The following is a 17,205-nucleotide window of genomic DNA, read 5'->3' as shown; positions in this document are numbered from 1 at the left end:
CTCTTTGTCTTGCAAAACAAACTATACATATCATTAACTCACTATCCCCCTCCTCTTAGCCCCTGGCATCCACCATTCTTTCCCCTTCCTTCCTTCCTTCGATTGATTGATTGATTTGACAAAGAGCATGCACAAGATTAGGAGGTAGATCTCAACCAGATTCAGCTTCAGGGCTCAATCTCTGGACCCTGAGATCATCATCTGAGCTGAAACCAAGAGTCCACACTCCACTGAGCTATCTAGGCATCCCAGATTTGATTTGATTTTAAATAGTTGCTACATCCAACAGCGGTCTCAAGCTCACAACCCTGAAATCAAGAGTTGTACGCTCTACCAACTGAGACAGCCACTTCTGAGAAAGAACCCTCACCATGCTTTCTGTCTCTATGAATTTGACTACGTATCTCATATAAGTGGAATTAATAGTCACGTTTTTAAAATTAACTTTCCTAATAGAGTGGCATCGTTTATATATAAACTCAGCTGCTTTTAACAAAACATATGTAGACTATGTTTTATATTTTTGCATCTTGACTTACTGAGGCCATATGATAAGAAGATAATTCATTGCTGGTAGACTAAAGAAAAACAGAAGGCAAAATCCCTTAAGAACCTATCTTTCTTCTTCAAAGCCAAGGATATGGCTATACCTTCCTCCAATCTAAGCCCCAAACATGTTTTCAGAATTTACTCCTCTACCTTTTATATTCACATATTATAAAGAAATTCTATGTGTGCTTGAATTCTGAGCATCCTGTCTTTGGATATAAATGGTGTCTTAATCTATAAAATCAGGAATATTCTACTCAGGCGTAGGGGTAGTTGGTGGTATGTTTCTTTTAATACTTTCAGTTTACTTATTCAGTATCCATTTAGTACAGTACCTCTAAGGCTCTTCTCAAAGACAGGCTATATGCATACTGACATTGAAGCTTTTATATATCCCTAAAGGAGGAATTTTAAGCTTTTAGAGTATGAAGTAGGAAAATGGAAATTGAGATTTGTTCAGATTGTTAAAGATCCCTTACTTAGTAGGAAGTACTTAAAGTCACTGAGACAAGTAGATAAATAAATTTGTGGGACTTTCATAGACTTCTTAATTACCAGACCATTTAATAAAAAGCATCTCCTGACTCAATCAGTTACTTGTTTCTTCTGTGTAAGGCTTAATTTACTGTCATCATAATTTGTATATTATAATGTAACCATTATATTTAAAAATCACTTTGCCTTAAAAAAAAACACCTCAGTAATAGTTTTGTCAGGTATACACACGTCTATATATGTATAGCAGTAAGAATAAAAATGTAAAACATTTACAGTTTTTTTGTGCACATGTTATATCTCTGTGTCATTAATGAATACATATAGTAGTTTGGTGCATTTTGCTGTTTTATGCGTGTTTTGGGAGGTGAAAGGGTTTTGAGGGAGAGAATAGTATTTGAGCTATCACTGAGATGAGAACAATTCGGAGAATTGTAGTTTGAAATACTTTTGGTTTAAACTAGACCTTTCTGCAACACATGAAGGGTTTTGGGCTGAGGTGGAGACTTGTTGAAAAATTTTTACAGAGCTAGTTCTAATTTTGTTTATGAAATAGGAACGTGTGTTCTAATATAGAAAAGTCCTACATTTTTTATGATCTTAATTAGAGTCTCTTCTTTCTACAGAAATAGAAAGGTCGTTGATTATTCACAGTTTCAGGAATCTGATGATGCTGGTAAGTTTCATGATTTCAGTAAATTGTAAGTTGGGCCAACTAATAATGAAAGAATGCCAACTTAACGTACTTTTTAGATCATGCTTTTAAAATAAATTTTATTCTTTATTTTTAAACTGTGTAAATTATGTCAAGATCTGTGTCACCCAAAACAAAAGTTGAACTTGCATGGATTTTAACTTTTCTTAGTAGGTCATTGATAGTAAATACTTGAATACTTTTTTTCTTATCTGGTTTTGGATTCCACACTTTAAATGTACAATAATTCTGATGCAGTGTTCATTAGCTATTTCTCCTGTTATAATCACAGCAAAACTTGTACCTTATAGTAGTTTAAGGTTTTTGCATAATAAAATAACTAACATGAGAGTATTTGTGAAACATTTGAATTGTGAACTAATTCATCATGGAATGAGTAGTGTGTCTTAAATCTTAGCCATAAAAAGTTTCTGTAGAATATGTCCTTACTCTAATAATTTTTCAGATCCATTTGCTATTTGTTTTTTTTTGTTTTTTTATCCAATTTTAGTTATAAAGATATTATGTGTACTTTGGGAAATTTTAGAAAATGCAGAAATGTAAAGAAGAGTAATAACATATAATCCAGCCTCCCGGAAGAAATACTAACATTTACTAAATGCTTGTTAAATATTTGCAGTTATTCATTTAATCCTTAGTAGAGCAGTTCTAATAAAATGGGAAATACTGTTACTGTTTACAGATGAAGAATTGGGGCAGAAATATTATTCAAGATCCCTTGGCTAGCAAATTACCATTTTAATCTTTTTGTTTAAAAAGCCTGTGTCTTTTCTCTCCTTTTAAAAATATAGTTGAGGGCAGCCCCAGTGGCACAGCAGTTTAGCGCTGCCTGCAGCCCAGGGCCTGATCCTGGAGACCCGGGATCAAGTCCCACGTCGGGCTCCCTGCGTGGAGCCTGCTCCTCCCTCTGCCTCTCTGGCTCGCTCTGTATCTCTCATGAGTAAATAAAATAAAATCTTTAAAATAAATAAATAAATAAATAAATAAATAAATAAATAAATAAATAAATAAATGAATGTAGTTGAAGTCTTGCTATTGAATTTGGGTTCTGGGGCACCTGGGTGGCTCAGTGGTTGAGCATCTCCTTTTGACTCAGGTTGCGATCCCAGGACCCTGGGAACAAGTCCCATATCAGGCTCCCTATAGGGAGCCTGCTTCTCCCTCTGCCTATGTCTCTGCCTCTCTCTCTGTGTCTCTCACGAGTAAATATTTAAAAAAAAAAGAAGAAAGAAAGAATCTTGGGTTCTGTCTCCCTCCCATCACACTCCTACTTATGAGTATCTTTTTCCTGTTACAAAAAGTTATTTGAGAAACTCCTATTAATGGTTGTGTGATATTCCATAATGGAATTTATAATGTGTCCAACCATTTAATAATTACTGAAGCTCCAGACTGCTTCCAGATCTCCACTATTCTATATAATAGAGTAGTAAACAGTTTTAGAAGTATTCAATTATGGGGGCGCTTGGGTGGCTCAGTCAGTTGAGCGTCTGGCTTTTTTTTTCTTTTTTTAATCTTTTTTAAGATTTTATTTATTTATTCATGAGAGACAGAGAGAGAGGCAGAGACATAGGCAGAAAGAGAAGCAGGCTCCATGCAGGGAGCCTGATGCGGGACTCGATCCCAGGACTCCAGGATCTCACCCTGGGCCAATGGCAGATGCTCAACCACTGAGCCACCCAGGTGTTCCTAGTGTCTGCTTCTTGATTTCAGCTCAGGTCAAGATCTTAGGGTCATGGGACTGAACCCTATGTCAGGCTCTGTGCTGGGCATGGAGACTGCTGGAAGACTGTCCCTTTCCCTCTGCCGCTCCCCCCACTTATGTGCATGTGCTATCCCTCTATAATAAATAAATAAGTCTTTTTTAAAAGAATTAATCAATGTTTAAGATAGGGTAGTTTTCTTTAGTTAAAGGACTTTTGAAATTGGAGGTATTTCCCTTAAGTGTCAGTATGCTACATTTAATACTTTGGTTTTCAAGTAATTTACTTAATAACAGTAATTGTGTTAGGATTATAGAATTGTGGGCTCTCTACATTCTAAAATGCATATGTTGCTTTATTACCGTTTAATAGTTTTCAAGTAAATAAGTTGGAAGATGTCGAAACATGGCATATCTTTAAGAAATTAAAAGGGTAGGATATAAATTGGTAAGAAATATTTCTTTGGCTATGGATATATTAAATATATTAAACACATGAGGACTAGAAGGGACTGGGGTAGAAAACAATTTACTTTTTAAAAGTGAAAGAAAATTATTTGGGAAATCCTGAACCCCTCACCATTTAAGTAGCATGAGAGATATTTATAAATAAACAGTGGCAATTTCTACATGTAAAAATCATAATCTAATTCATTGAATTTGAAAAATTATCTGTTTAGATGAAGATTATGGAAGAGATTCAGGCCCTCCAGCTAAGAAAATTCGATCATCTCCCCGAGAAGCTAAAAATAAGAGGCGATCTGGAAAGAATTCACAGGAGGATAGGTAAGAGGCATTGTTAATCTGTTCGTGCTTGTGCTTACGCTGGATGTGAGGGTTGGCTCTGATCTCTAACTTGGTGGAATCTCCATTTACTCCATTTACTGTGGGAAAGTGCTTATTGTCCACTTGATGTTTTGCCTATTTCTTACTCTCTCAGGCAGTGCTTCTTGAATGTAGAGCTGAGCTGCTTTAATGTCATGAAGCTTGCTTGGACTCAACCTGGAATCCAAGGTGATCTCCAAGAATGCTTTTGTTGCTACCTCAAACTTCTGAACATAAGCAGAGAGATTGTTTACGTGTGTGATTTGTTACCTAGCATTAGTGTTGACATTTTCATTGTAGTGTTAGCAGAATGAGTGACCTCTCCCATTCAGTCACCCAACACGGGCGGAATCGGAACTAAAGCTTATAGAATCTTAAGTTGTTTCACCTGCTGAATTTTACTATCTATAATCAATTCTCCTTTGTTCAGATACCGTAATCATTCATGTGGCAGTTTCCTTTCCCTTGTTTTATAAACAAGTTCAGAGGAGTTGTGATTTTTATCTATGATTGCTTCATGAGGCTAGATATTGTAATTTTTGCTTCTGTCACAGATCTACACACTCTTATACTCAAACTTTAAGACTTTCTTAATGATGATGATGATGATGACTACCATCTATGATTCTTTTCCGGTCTCTATTATCTGCTAATTTGTATTCATCATCATTTAATTCTTTACTAGGATAATACTAGCTTAGAGAAGGGTTCAGTGATTTATCCAACGTTATCCAGCGAATGGACCAACAGGTTTTGGAACCATATCTGTTGGACTCTGTAGTCCACGTTTTAACCATTAGGCTATACTACTTCCAGATAATACTGTTACATAGGAAAGTTCAAAGAAATAAAATTTATCTTAGCAGTTCTTCCAAGATACTTAACTTCAAGTACTAAAATCTAATAAAATGAAGCCCCACACAGAAGTCTTTCCATTCTGAATTCACAGGATGCTAAATTTTTAACAGCATTTACCTCCAGTATTTTCTTTCCTAGAAAATTTCAGAAACATGGTTTTGAGGAAAAACAAGGCAAAATTATGTTGTGGGGCAACAAGTCTCCCATGGTTTTGTAGTGTATCTCTCTAATCCAGTTTTATATAGCAGCCCAACTTTGCTTCTCTTTCATTATATTCATTTTTTGTATTTCTCTTAGGAATGGATTTGTATGGCCTACTACCCATTACAATGTCTCATCAATATAATTATATATCTAGCCTAAACTTTTCTTTGTTCTAATCATTTGGTTTTATTTTTCTTTCCTAAGTATCAGGAGTGGTTGAAATAGAATTTTTATTGCCATTTGTATTAGGTGTCTTGTACAGTTTATTTCCTCAGACCGTTGTTGGGTTGAGTTTTCTACTGGTCTCTACTTAAAAGTTCAGCTTTTACTCGACTTCATTATAATGGGATTCGAGGATTAATGGTCTTTATAAACTCAATAATAAAAGAACTAGAGAAAGCAATAGTTTCTCAATATTGTGACTTGTGAATTAAGTGCTTATTTTGCATAAAAACATTTAGAATAGTCACAGGTTTCAGAATTACAATGTGCCTTGGATCAGATTGCTTAGTAAAAAAATATATTTGGTTTTTCTCTTTGTTCAGGAATCTTGGGTTTGGTAGTTTGTCATTTGAGTGTGGTCTAGATTATAGGAAATACTAAAAGAGATTTATAAGACCTGCTGTTTGAAAAAGCTATGAAGGCAGTTTTCATGGATGAGCGTTTCTTTTTTTTGTCAGAATTTCTCATTGAATCATAAAATTTTAGCACTGAAGAGTACCAAGTGATTTGCTTGAGATCATACAACTAATTAATGACAAAAACAAGACACTAGAACCCAGATTCCCAAGTTAAGATTTGTAAGGACATAAAATGTGCATCTTTGTGAGACTAAAAACCGTTTTATAAAACTTTCCATTGAGCTTTGAGGCACCTTATTTTACTTTGAGGTGTTCTTGAGCCTGACTTTTATTTTCTTCATGATACGAGGCAGATCTATGTGTTGATGTTTTTAATATATTAGAAATATTGGAGGCAAAAAATATGAGATGATTAATTGATTTATTTTCATTTTGTTTTAGGTAAGTTTTTAGGGATATTGTAGTTTATATAACTGCACTCCCAATCTCCTTTAATAATTGTGTACTAGGTGAGTTTTGCATCTGTATTTGGTGCTATTTATTTGCCTACTTTCCCACCATTCACACATTAGGTAATTTATTTTCAGTGTTTTTGTACTCTGCCTCTGACAACAGAGAATTGTATTTTTTATTATTAAATGTTCTTGTGAACCAGGCCTTATCCACAGGTGAGAAATTTTCAGCCCATGTTGAGATCCTGTCTTTTCTTCCTTTGGGTCTTTGGAAGCAGTATTTTCCAAAAGCACATAAAATTGTGCTTATTCATTAGCACTCCTACCCCTGTGAAGCTAGAGAAATAATATAACCAGCTTCATTCCTCAGCAGATTTGAATATTTCATCTACAAAAGAGGTATTCTTCAGGATTCTTCCCCTGTTAGAGATACCAGTGGTTTGTGTTCAGTTAGATTGATCTAAGACTTTTAAACTTTTCCCCTCCTTTCCTTTATAGTGAGGACTCCGAAGAAAAAGATGTGAAGACCAAGAAAGATGATTCTCACTCAGCAGGTAGCAAACAGTTTTTAATGTAATAGGTGATTGATGTATGTCTTTTTATTCACTGGACACTTTAATATGCTGTTTTATAATAATGCCGAGCACTGTGGTAAATACTGGCATTACAAAGATGTTTCCGTCTTTGAAGAGCTCAATGCTGGTGGCTTACTACAATCTCCTGTGAGGGTTTGTTAACGTGCTTACATGCTCTGTCCTACTCCAGGATTTCTGATTCAGTAGGTCTCAGTGCAACATTGGGGCTTTGTTTTTTAAAAATATTTACAGGGACACCTGGGTGCCTCAGGTGGTTAAGACTATGCCTTTGGCTCAGGTCATGATCCCAGGGTCCTGGGTTTGAGCCTCATATTTTGTCCCTGCTCACTGGGGAATCTGCTTCTCCCTCTCCGTCTCCCTCTCCCCCATGGTCATGCTCTCAAATAAATAAAATCTAAAAAAATAATACAATAAATAAAAATTTTATTTTTACTTTAATTGTGCAGATTATTCTCATGCACAATTAACATCGAAAACTATTTACATGAACAAATATCAAACTAAATAGATTTAAAAGAGTGTGAGGCACCCGGGTGGCTCAGTGGCTAAGCATCTGCCTTCAGCTCAGGTCATGATCCTAGGGCCCTAGGATGGAGCCCCACCTCAGGCTCCCTGCTCAGGGGGATCCTGCTTCTTGCCCCTCTTCTTGCGTGTGTACACACACTCTCACGCTCTCTTTCTGTCAAATAAATAAATAGAATCTTTAATAATAATAATAAAAGAGCATATATAATACTAATGACATAGAGCTCTAAAAAAGGGAGATGGTGATGAACTCTGGGGTAAAGAGCAAGCAAAGGGGCAGCCCTGGTGGCTCAGGGGTTTAGTGCCACCTTTGGCCCAGGGCATGATCCTGGAGACCTGGGATCGAGTCCCACATCGGGCTCCCTGCATGAAGCCTGCTTTTCCCTCTGCCTTGTGTCTCTGCTTCTCTCTTTCTGTGTATGTGTCTTTCATGAATAAATAATAAAATCTTAAAAAAAAAAAAAAGGCAAGCAAAGGATAGTTTTGCCACAAGTAGTCCTTAGAAACAGTGGCCATAGAGAAAGCTTTCTTGGCAAGAATTTTAACTCAAAAGAGTTAATAGACTCCATGGCCAAATTTCATTTGTTTTATTTGTTAAATCCTATGCTTACTTCGGCAGCATATATACTAAAATACTTGTTAAATCCTAATTACTTATTGATATTTATTTTTCTGAATATAACTCTTCTACTTATTAAGGGTTTATTCCACATTGCTCCCAACCACTTTAGTTTTGATGTACACTACCCTGCTTTTGCCTTCCTAGCTCTCCCTTTAAATGAGATTGCTATTAGCTAATATGTGGGGGGTAGACAGAGCTCTCCTAAATTCACTCCATTGAGCTGTTTGCTTTCTTTCCTTTTCTAGCCTATTATCTGACTGCCTAAGTTGAAAAGAAATATGTTTTGTACCTTAGAATAAGTATCATTGAAGGACAGTCTTCGCCTCTTCCATTTGAAAATATTTTTCTAGGGGCATCTGAATGGCTCAATTCATTAAGCTTCCAGCTCAGGTCATGATCTCAGGGTCTTAAGATCAGGAGCCCCCCGTGTCTGCATGGCGCCTAGCATGCAGCGTGCTTAAGATTGCCTGTCTCCCTTTCCCTCTGACCCCCCACCCCCACTCTCACACTCTCTTCTTTTTTCTTTTTTTAAGGATTTTATTTATTTATTCATAAGAGAGACACAGAGAGAGGCAGAGACCTAGGCAGAGGGAGAAGCAGACTCCATCTAACTTTAGTTTTTAAAAACTGTGAACATAGATCAAAATGTAATTGATAATTTTAGGGCGACGCAATGATACAAGTTTAAGGAAGCACCTAAATTCAGCTTTATTACTACTTAAAACTATATGCCCAATCTATTTTCTATGTAATAATGAGGACATAATCTTTTTCAAGTTCATTCTTTGAATTTTAGTTCCTCTTCTGTATATTTTGTAGGAATTTTTAAGTATAGAATTTACCTCGTTTGAAGGAAATATAGCTATAGGTTCTATCTCATATCGGCTTTCTTGGTCAGCCATCAGATAAATGCACAACTTTTTGATCACTGCATTATAACTTTGATATTACAGAGGATAGTGAAGATGAAAAAGAAGATCATAAAAATGTACGCCAGCAACGGCAGGCAGCCTCTAAAGCAGCTTCCAAACAGAGAGAGATGCTCATGGAAGACGTGGGCAGTGAAGAAGAGCAAGAAGAGGAGGATGAGGCACCATTCCAGGAGAGTAAGTGAAGTTGGCTTACTGGAGTCATGATTATAGTTTGTGATCTTGATTGCCTCTGTGTTGTTGTGGATGCTAAATGTTACAGCCAGTCCCTTATATTAGATATTCATAGTTAGAAGAGATCACTGGTTTTGATACTGGTTGATATTTTAAGAGGATCAAAGATTCTCTTGATTATGAAGGCCATCATCTGAACTCAAATACTAAACAAACAGTTGTTAAAGTGATAGTTACATGGTGGGTGTTGTGATTAGGATTTGTATTTTGGCATGGGAGCAACAGTTGTAGACTTCATCCCCCAACAACAACAAAAAAAGTGTTAATAACAGAATTTAGATATTTTGCATGTTAGGTGAAACTTACATGTATTTTTGCTTTGTATTCAGCTTTCTGATTTCATTTCTTCATAGTTGGACCAGACACTCCCAATTGGTTCTGTTTCATTTCCTTGGTCTCTCTGGTACTATCAGGGAATGATGGAACTACCAAAAGTTATTTGATGGGGGAAAAGAAAGTTACATGGTGGCTTCAGTTTTTATTCAGATTAAATTTTATCTCTTCCCGTTTTCAGCCAAGTCTTTTTTTTTTTTTTTAAGATCTTATTTATTTAATTTTCATGAGAGACACACACAGAGAGAGAGAGAGAGAGAGAGAGAGGCAGAGGGAGAAGCAGGCTCCATGCAGGGAGCCTGACATGGGACTCGATCCTGGGTCTCTAGGATCATGTCCTGGGCTGAAGGCAGCGCTAAACTGCTGAGCCACCTGGGCTGCCCTCAACCAAGTCTTTAAACAAGTCCGTGGTGCATCCCTCATGTGTGTGCCAAACCCATCCCATGTGTGGGGCCAGTGGCCACTCCAGCCAGGTTGGTAGCACAGCTGCCACCAGAATCCAAGAGTGTTTGGCTCCCAGATCCCATCCTGCAGTCATGCTTAGCGCTGTCTCCCTTCGTTTGCTTGGAAAGATGTATACATTAAGTTGGACGTTGAAATTTCTTCTTTCCTCTCAGAAGATTCTGGCAGCGATGAAGATTTCCTCATGGAAGATGATGACGATAGTGACTATGGCAGTTCAAAAAAGAAAAATAAAAAGATGGTTAAGAAGTCCAAACCTGAGAGAAAAGAAAAGAAAATGCCCAAACCCAGGCTAAAGGCTACAGGTGAGTTGTACACAAGTGAAACCAAACAGCTGCTTTGAAAAATTTCATGAACCACTAAACTTTTTCTACAGAAATTCTTCATCAGGGCTTGGCATTAGCCACATACCTAACAAAAATAGGAGCATTCTGCGAGGATCTGGTTTTCCACACTTGGGAGGATCACATATTTATAAATAAGATCTATAGCCCCTGCAAAAGTCTGGTGGCGCAGCCCCATCCCTCTGCTGCTGCCTCACACAGCGAGGTTTGGCAGTGACCGTGGTAGAAACACTGCAGCAGCATCATAGCTGCGCCTTGTGCTTTTTCCCACCAATGGCACAACCTCAGCAGCTAGGAAAGACTTGAAATTGTGAAAGAACACACCTATATATTATCTTAGGATTCACTACTGCGGCCTGATCTTTATACCATCCTTTGTATTGGCAGAATAAAACCACGCTTGGCAACAGGGTTTCATTTTCTCTGAGCCGTTGTTGTTTCTGCCAGGTATTTTCTGAGTCATGGCTAGTTTGTCATTAAATCAGAAATCTAGATTTGCTTTGTTTTTTGTGGTAGAACTGGTGGTTTTTAAATTTTTTACTCATCACTTAGTGATAGTACACATCGTGGAACTGTCAAAAGTTACTTGGGCGGGGGGACCCAGCTGGCTCAGTGGTAGAGCATGGGACTGTTGATCTCAGTTGTGAGTTTGAGTCCCATGTTGGGCATAGAATTTAGTTAAAAAAATAAAACACATCCTTAGAAGACTTTTTAGAAAAAATTTGATGACTTCAGTTCCTATTCACGTTGTTGTATCTATTCTTTTTGACCCGCTTTTTAAACATGACTTTTGGGGCACCCAAGTGGCCCAGTGGTTGAACATCTGCCTTTGGCTCAGGTCATGATTCTGGGGTCCTGGGATTGAGTCCTGCATCAAGTTCCCGGCAGGGAGCTTGCTTCTCCTTCTCCCTCTCCCTATGTCTCTGCCTCTCTCTGTGTTTCTCATGAATAAATAAATAAAATCTTTATTTAAAAAAATAATAATAAATACGACTTTTATCACAACTTTTCACAAAAAGTGAAACATGACTTATATCACAACCAACTTAGTGGTTGGTTTAAAAACCACTAAGGATAGTATGCAGTTTCTGTACCGTCCTGTTTTCTTTATTATAAACATTACTGCTAGATAGCACCATAGTGTTGGCAAGAATGATTGAGAACCAGTGCCCACTTTGATTTTTAGTCAGATTTATAGACTGCATTCTTTTAGTTTTGTTTTGTTTATAGCCAATTTTTATTAAAGATCTCTTCTTCTTTTCCCTGCCCCACATTGGTATTTTTCTTCTTCCAGTGACGCCAAGCCCCGTGAAAGGCAAAGGGAAGGTAGGTCGCCCCACAGCTTCAAAGGCATCAAAGGAAAAGACTCCTTCTCCCAAAGAAGAAGATGAGGAACCAGAAAGCCCTCCAGAAAAGAAGCCCTCTGCAAGTCCTCCACCTGAGAAATCTGGGGATGAAGGGTCCGAAGATGAAGCCCAGTCTGGGGAGGATTAAAAAAGTGATGATGGTTTGGGGAGAGATTTTATTAAAAAAAAAAAGAGAAAAAAAAAGAGAAAAAGGGGGAAAAAAAGAAACCTACTTAAGATAGAACATGGTTTTGGCTATGGCTTGACTCATGGGCTTTCAATGCTTTTTTTCTTTTTCTTAAAAAATAACATTCTCTCTCTCTCTCTCTCTCTCTCTCTTTTAAGAAAACCATTGTAAGTTTAATTTACCTTTTTGTCTATTGGTCCTCTCTTTGCCATCACCCCTCTTTCCCACCCCTTCCCAATGAAAGCCATGTCAAAGTAATCACTGGATTGACTGCTTCACCTTTTTATTCTTAATGGAAGGTATACCACAGTTGTAAAGCAATAAGATTTGAGATGAACACTATGGAAATTTTGCTTTTTGCTAAACAGTAGCAAGTTGACCATAATCAAAAAATGTAGAAGGGTTTTAGTTAAAAATGATTGCTTCTTTCTCTACCTGGACTTAAAAAAAAAATAAGTTGTCATCTAATACAAGTTTATATGTCTATATATACAGAAGTCTAGATGTCTAGAAAAATCATGATGTTAAACTTCCACTGATGGGGCAGGTAGGAGATAGAATGAATTCTGAATTGTTACTAAAAGTATTCCATATTTTTTACATTGGGGGCAAGGCAGGGGATGGTGTTACCTTACCTTGTTTGAGGGTGTGGTTTTCTTTTTTTTGTTTGTTTTGTTTTTTAATTTCATCACTTGTTATCTCAAGAGACCCCGAGCCAGTGATCCTTTTATCCTGCTACAGTCTTTCAGGAACTTTAAAAAAAAAAAAAAGAAAAAAAAAAAAAGGACCGCCAAAACTTAAATCACTCTTGATTTCTTTATTTCATTCTCTAATAGTTCATGTTTTAAAATATATATGTATCTATTCTGTTTCTTGGATAACATTTTACCAAGGATCAAAAAAGGAAAAGAAAAAGAACTCTAGAATTCAAATGGCAAGATCTATACACCAGAGTGAATTTCTTCTTAACTGACAATGTTTAGGTTTTAAGCAAATAAAGTACCAATTAATGTGAAACTCGATCACAAAGACTTGAGATTTTTCCTTTATGAAAACAGCAAGTTGAAATTCTTTTAAGCCAAAAATATGCATTCAGATCCCATGAACCATGCTCTGTTTTTATTTGGGGATAGAACATTTTTGTCTTCATAACCTATCTTCCCATTTCTTTGGAGACACATGAAATGCATCTCTCGGCTTCCTGTTCCTACATAGATACCACTGCATACCCCATCCCCAAAGCCTGTTAGCTCTGCTCTAAGACATGATTGATTTCTCCTGGCTCTATTCTTCACTTGTTTCACCTTCTGTGCTTGGTTGGGAGTATGGTAAATGCTGCTCCCATACCTTTCAATTTGCTTTTGTCTTTTTACAGTGCCCCCTGCTTACTGCTCATGTTGAAAGCAGAAGTTTAAGGGGCTCAGAGCTAGGGAGACCCATGTGGTTAGGAGCCCATGTGCCAGCGATAACAGACTCTACATGCCTTATGAAAGCAGTCAGGAGATAGTTCTGTAGGTTTGATTCTCCATCCTGATACCACGAGCTCATGGGAGCAAGGTTTAGGGGTCTTAGCATGCTAATAAGTTGGAAAAAAATAGTGAAATTTAACCTCTGCCTTTTTTTATCTAGGTGTGCCGCTTCAATATCCTATGCAGTTTTCTTGCTATCTTTTAAGTTAGAGCATGTTTTTCTCTTACACAACATGGCTTTCTTACAGATATTCCTAGGACAAAAGGTTATTTATGGAATATTTGTACTCTGGTTTTTAAGACACTTTAAAGACTATCCTTACTCCATGACTTTTTAAAATAACACCCAGTGGCAGAGTCATTTCACTGTTGTGCACTGTGCGTGTTAGAGAATGAATTTGGAGATTTTAGTACTTGGCCAAAAATGCAAAACTTGAACATAAGTAGCAGTTGGATTATTATCTTTCATGATGGTTGACTTTAGAGTTGTGAACTTTGTCACGAGGGTGTTAAAGATTATTCTGCTTTGGTGGGTTTGTTGGGGTATCCGATTTTAACAAGAAGGTTTGTGTTCATATAGTCAAAAGACCTCCCAGTGTTTCCACCATGCACTTCAATTTTTAGGGATTTATAACTTTAAGTCCTACATTCCTAGTAACATTTGGACTTTTCTTACATTATGTTTCGTGAAGATGGGGGGGTGTCTTTTAAAACTTTAGCCTCGGTATTTTATGTAACAGTCTCTTTAATATATTAATCTGCACTAACCTCTCTATGATACACACTTATTCTCTTAGAGGTAATCCTGTCTTTTAGGTTACTTGTGTGCATTTGGTTGTGATCCCTTTTTAAAAAATTAACTCATGAGGTTGAAAAATTTCTTCTATATTTCTAATGGACTAGACAAAAGGATCTGTGTCCCCAAGTGAGACAGGCTCTGAATGACCTTTGTTTTCTCCACCTTTTTGTTGATGATTCAAAACACTCTAGTCTTCCCCTCAAATCATGCATGCATATAGGAGGACAACTGTGGTGTCTCAACTGGAAACAGGTGCTCAATAGTCAGGCTTGGTAGCGATGTCAGGACGGGTTACAAGCTAGAAGCTGACAATGACTGGCCGTTGGCACCACCCTTGACTCAACTCCCATTTTTTTCCTCTAGTGTGCCTATGGTGAAATGGCAAGAGCGTCATTCACGGTCTTGTTTGCAGTGCTCAGGAAGTGGGACCTTCACTCAGAAGGTGCTTGTTTGTGGTACCTGAATTCTCTTAGCTCTGTTAGGTTTCCCTCCGGAACATGGATCTCGGCAGCTATGCTAACGGACACTACATTCTAGTTCTTAAGATATTTCCAGACTCCTCTCTCCACCATCCACAGCTAGAAATGGGTAGCTTACATCTTACTAAATCCGTAACTTGCTGCTGCTTTTAGCCCTCCCCACCTCAAATTGGAATCAATGGAGTGGGCCCACTGGATACGCTTGAGTTTCAGTGCTAGTAGATTTGTCCTGCTTGCGGAAACTCCTCTCCCTTTCGTAGTCCCATTCTTTATGGAGCCCATGAAGGGAAATTAATGGGTGTATCTCTCCTTCGAGGAGGTAACGGTGTGAGTGTTTTCCTCTGGAAGAAGAGCAGTTGATTTCCCAGGAAGGAGCTTGGATACAGATTTTCTCCCCCCCCCTCCCCCCATAGTAACTGGTTTGCCCCATTTCAATCCTCAGTTTGTACTTACCTTTGGCACTAGTTGAAAGAGCATTTTCTTACAGGTAACAAATCAAGAGTGGAATTTGAGGTTATAATCCAGTAAAGTTTTTGACGCTGTGGATAATGGTTAGCTAGACTGACTTCAATGCTTGCTTGCTTTTTTTCTTTTTTTGTTTTAAACATTTCTTCTTTTATCCATGAACATACAAGTAACAAGTGGATTTTAGATAAAGTCCTGGTTGGGAGAAGGACGTGCTTTTCTTTAAACAAGTCTAGGAGATGCTTTGAGTGTAGTAGCAGAATTTGCCAGGAGCAACAGGGAAAGCTTTATAAAAGACCATGTTGGCCACTGTTGCTGTTCTATAGAGTGGGTGTTTGGATTTGAACAGTTCTTTTCTGTTCCTGCATCACCAGTAGCTGTTACTGTGAAGGAACTGTCACCTTAGGAGTTCAGAAAGGATAAAACCTGGGCTCTGGTCTTCAATGGCATTCAGACAGAAAAGTAATAAACATTTCATGCCACAGGATAGGGAAAATAGAACGAGCCGTTTGCTCTTGGGGTCAGAAAAGTGTCTTTTCTCTGTGCATAGAGCTGGGTTTATTTGAAAAGGGACTTAGTTTGAATATTGGGACATCAAGCTATCTATAGCAAAGTTTCCATCTGCAACCCATTTTCCTTTCATCTTGGGATAAACTTGATACAAAATGACTTTGAATCCCAAATCCCTAAGTGACACTCTTTTTCAAAGCCTAACTCACAAAATTCACAGTGGTGCTGACTGTGCATTAACCACTATTGGGAAAAGTCCCGTAAACCTGCCTGTTGCCATGCCAATGGAGTGACTGAGCTGGTGACATCTGTCTGAGCATGCTTTGTGTGGCTGGTGGAATGCCACCTTTGTGCATACACTTTGTACATCAGGGGTGAAGGGAGGGTTTTCTAGATTTATGGGGGGAGGGTAAAATTGGGATTTTTTTTTTTTTGGTTGTTCCTTTTTCAATGGAGTGTAGGGGTACAGTACTCAGCTTATGCCCTAAATAATATGTATAAAACCCTCCAAAGTATTGTGTGTGTGTGTGTGTGTGTGTGTGAGTGTGAGTGTGTGTTTGTATATGTCTGGCAAGTAAACTTTTGTCTCCGGGAAATTAGTGATTTCTTTTCTTCTTTTCCTCCAGAAGTATTTGTTACAAGATTTGTAAATAAGAGCTCTACTTAGTTTGTTTACCATGAACATGTTGCAGCAAACCTTATACACCTAATTCCTGCAAGATTTAAGGAAAGACTTTAAGACTTGCCAGGTTAAGCAGCAGCCGAGTTCTCAGTAATTGCCTTGATTCATCATCTTTCAAACTTCGTTTTGCCAGCTCTAAAACTCCCAGTCTTCCTTGATTTTTGTTCTTAATCTTCTGTGTTCTGGGCAGGAAGGATTATAGAGAGGAACCTGTTTCAATGTATTTAATTAGTCCATGGGCTGAGATGGGGGGCATCCTTTCTTAATACTACAGTGTTGCTAGATACACCGCCAGACACCTGGGGGTTGGGCATCCTTGCGATACCTTCAGGTGCTGACATCTGCAGCATGGTACTAAGGAAGTTAAAGTTTGAATGTAACCACTTTATTTAAAAAAAATTTTTTTTTAATTTAAATGAAATGAGGTTGAAGTGAACATGATTTTGTTGACCATGTTCGTGAATTATAGATGCAACATGCATTGGTAGACTTGTGTGATGGTCTTTTGTGATACTTAATTTTTTACATATCCCAGTCTCTGTATGTATCTGCATAGACAAAGAAAAAACAAACTCCTGCTTTCTTTATTGAAGGGTCTCCAGGACTGCGTGTCTGCTCCTGAGCTCTGTTTTGAGTATGTGTATCCTTTGCTTGTATTTTGTATTAAAAAAAATAAGAAAAAGAACCCTTTATTGTTGAGCATGTTGGCATTGTCCCCTTTATTTTTTTCTCTTTTTGGGACATATGAAGCAAGTTATTCTTTTTCTGTATCTTTTTTTTTCTTTTGTAAACTTTTTTTGTTTTGTTTAAAAATGGCTTTATAAAAGGGCTTTTATAACCCA

At 37.6% G+C, this 17,205-nt stretch overlaps 1 protein-coding gene across 2 annotated transcripts in view; it reads left to right on the top strand.

Annotated features, from left to right (window-relative positions):
• The window catches only part of NUCKS1 (nuclear casein kinase and cyclin dependent kinase substrate 1), a 33,464-nt gene extending 16,259 nt beyond the window's left edge, over positions 1-17,205 (top strand). The window contains exons 2-7 of one of the 2 annotated variants that reach the window (XM_038586049.1): positions 1,671-1,720; positions 4,142-4,247; positions 6,880-6,935; positions 9,078-9,230; positions 10,238-10,387; positions 11,721-17,205. In XM_038586049.1, the coding sequence (XP_038441977.1) occupies positions 1,671-1,720; positions 4,142-4,247; positions 6,880-6,935; positions 9,078-9,230; positions 10,238-10,387; positions 11,721-11,920 (715 nt within the window). In that variant the 3' untranslated portion in view covers positions 11,921-17,205. The remainder of the gene's footprint in view (positions 1-1,670; positions 1,721-4,141; positions 4,248-6,879; positions 6,936-9,077; positions 9,231-10,237; positions 10,388-11,720) is intronic. The other variant, XM_038586050.1, reaches the window with a different exon arrangement.

The sequence above is a fragment of the Canis lupus genome, chromosome 38 (assembly GCF_011100685.1).
Source record: "Canis lupus familiaris isolate Mischka breed German Shepherd chromosome 38, alternate assembly UU_Cfam_GSD_1.0, whole genome shotgun sequence".
Taxonomy (NCBI): domain Eukaryota; kingdom Metazoa; phylum Chordata; class Mammalia; order Carnivora; family Canidae; genus Canis; species Canis lupus.
The sequence above is the reverse complement of the archived record's forward strand: the minus strand, read 5'-3'. Positions and strand labels throughout refer to the sequence as shown.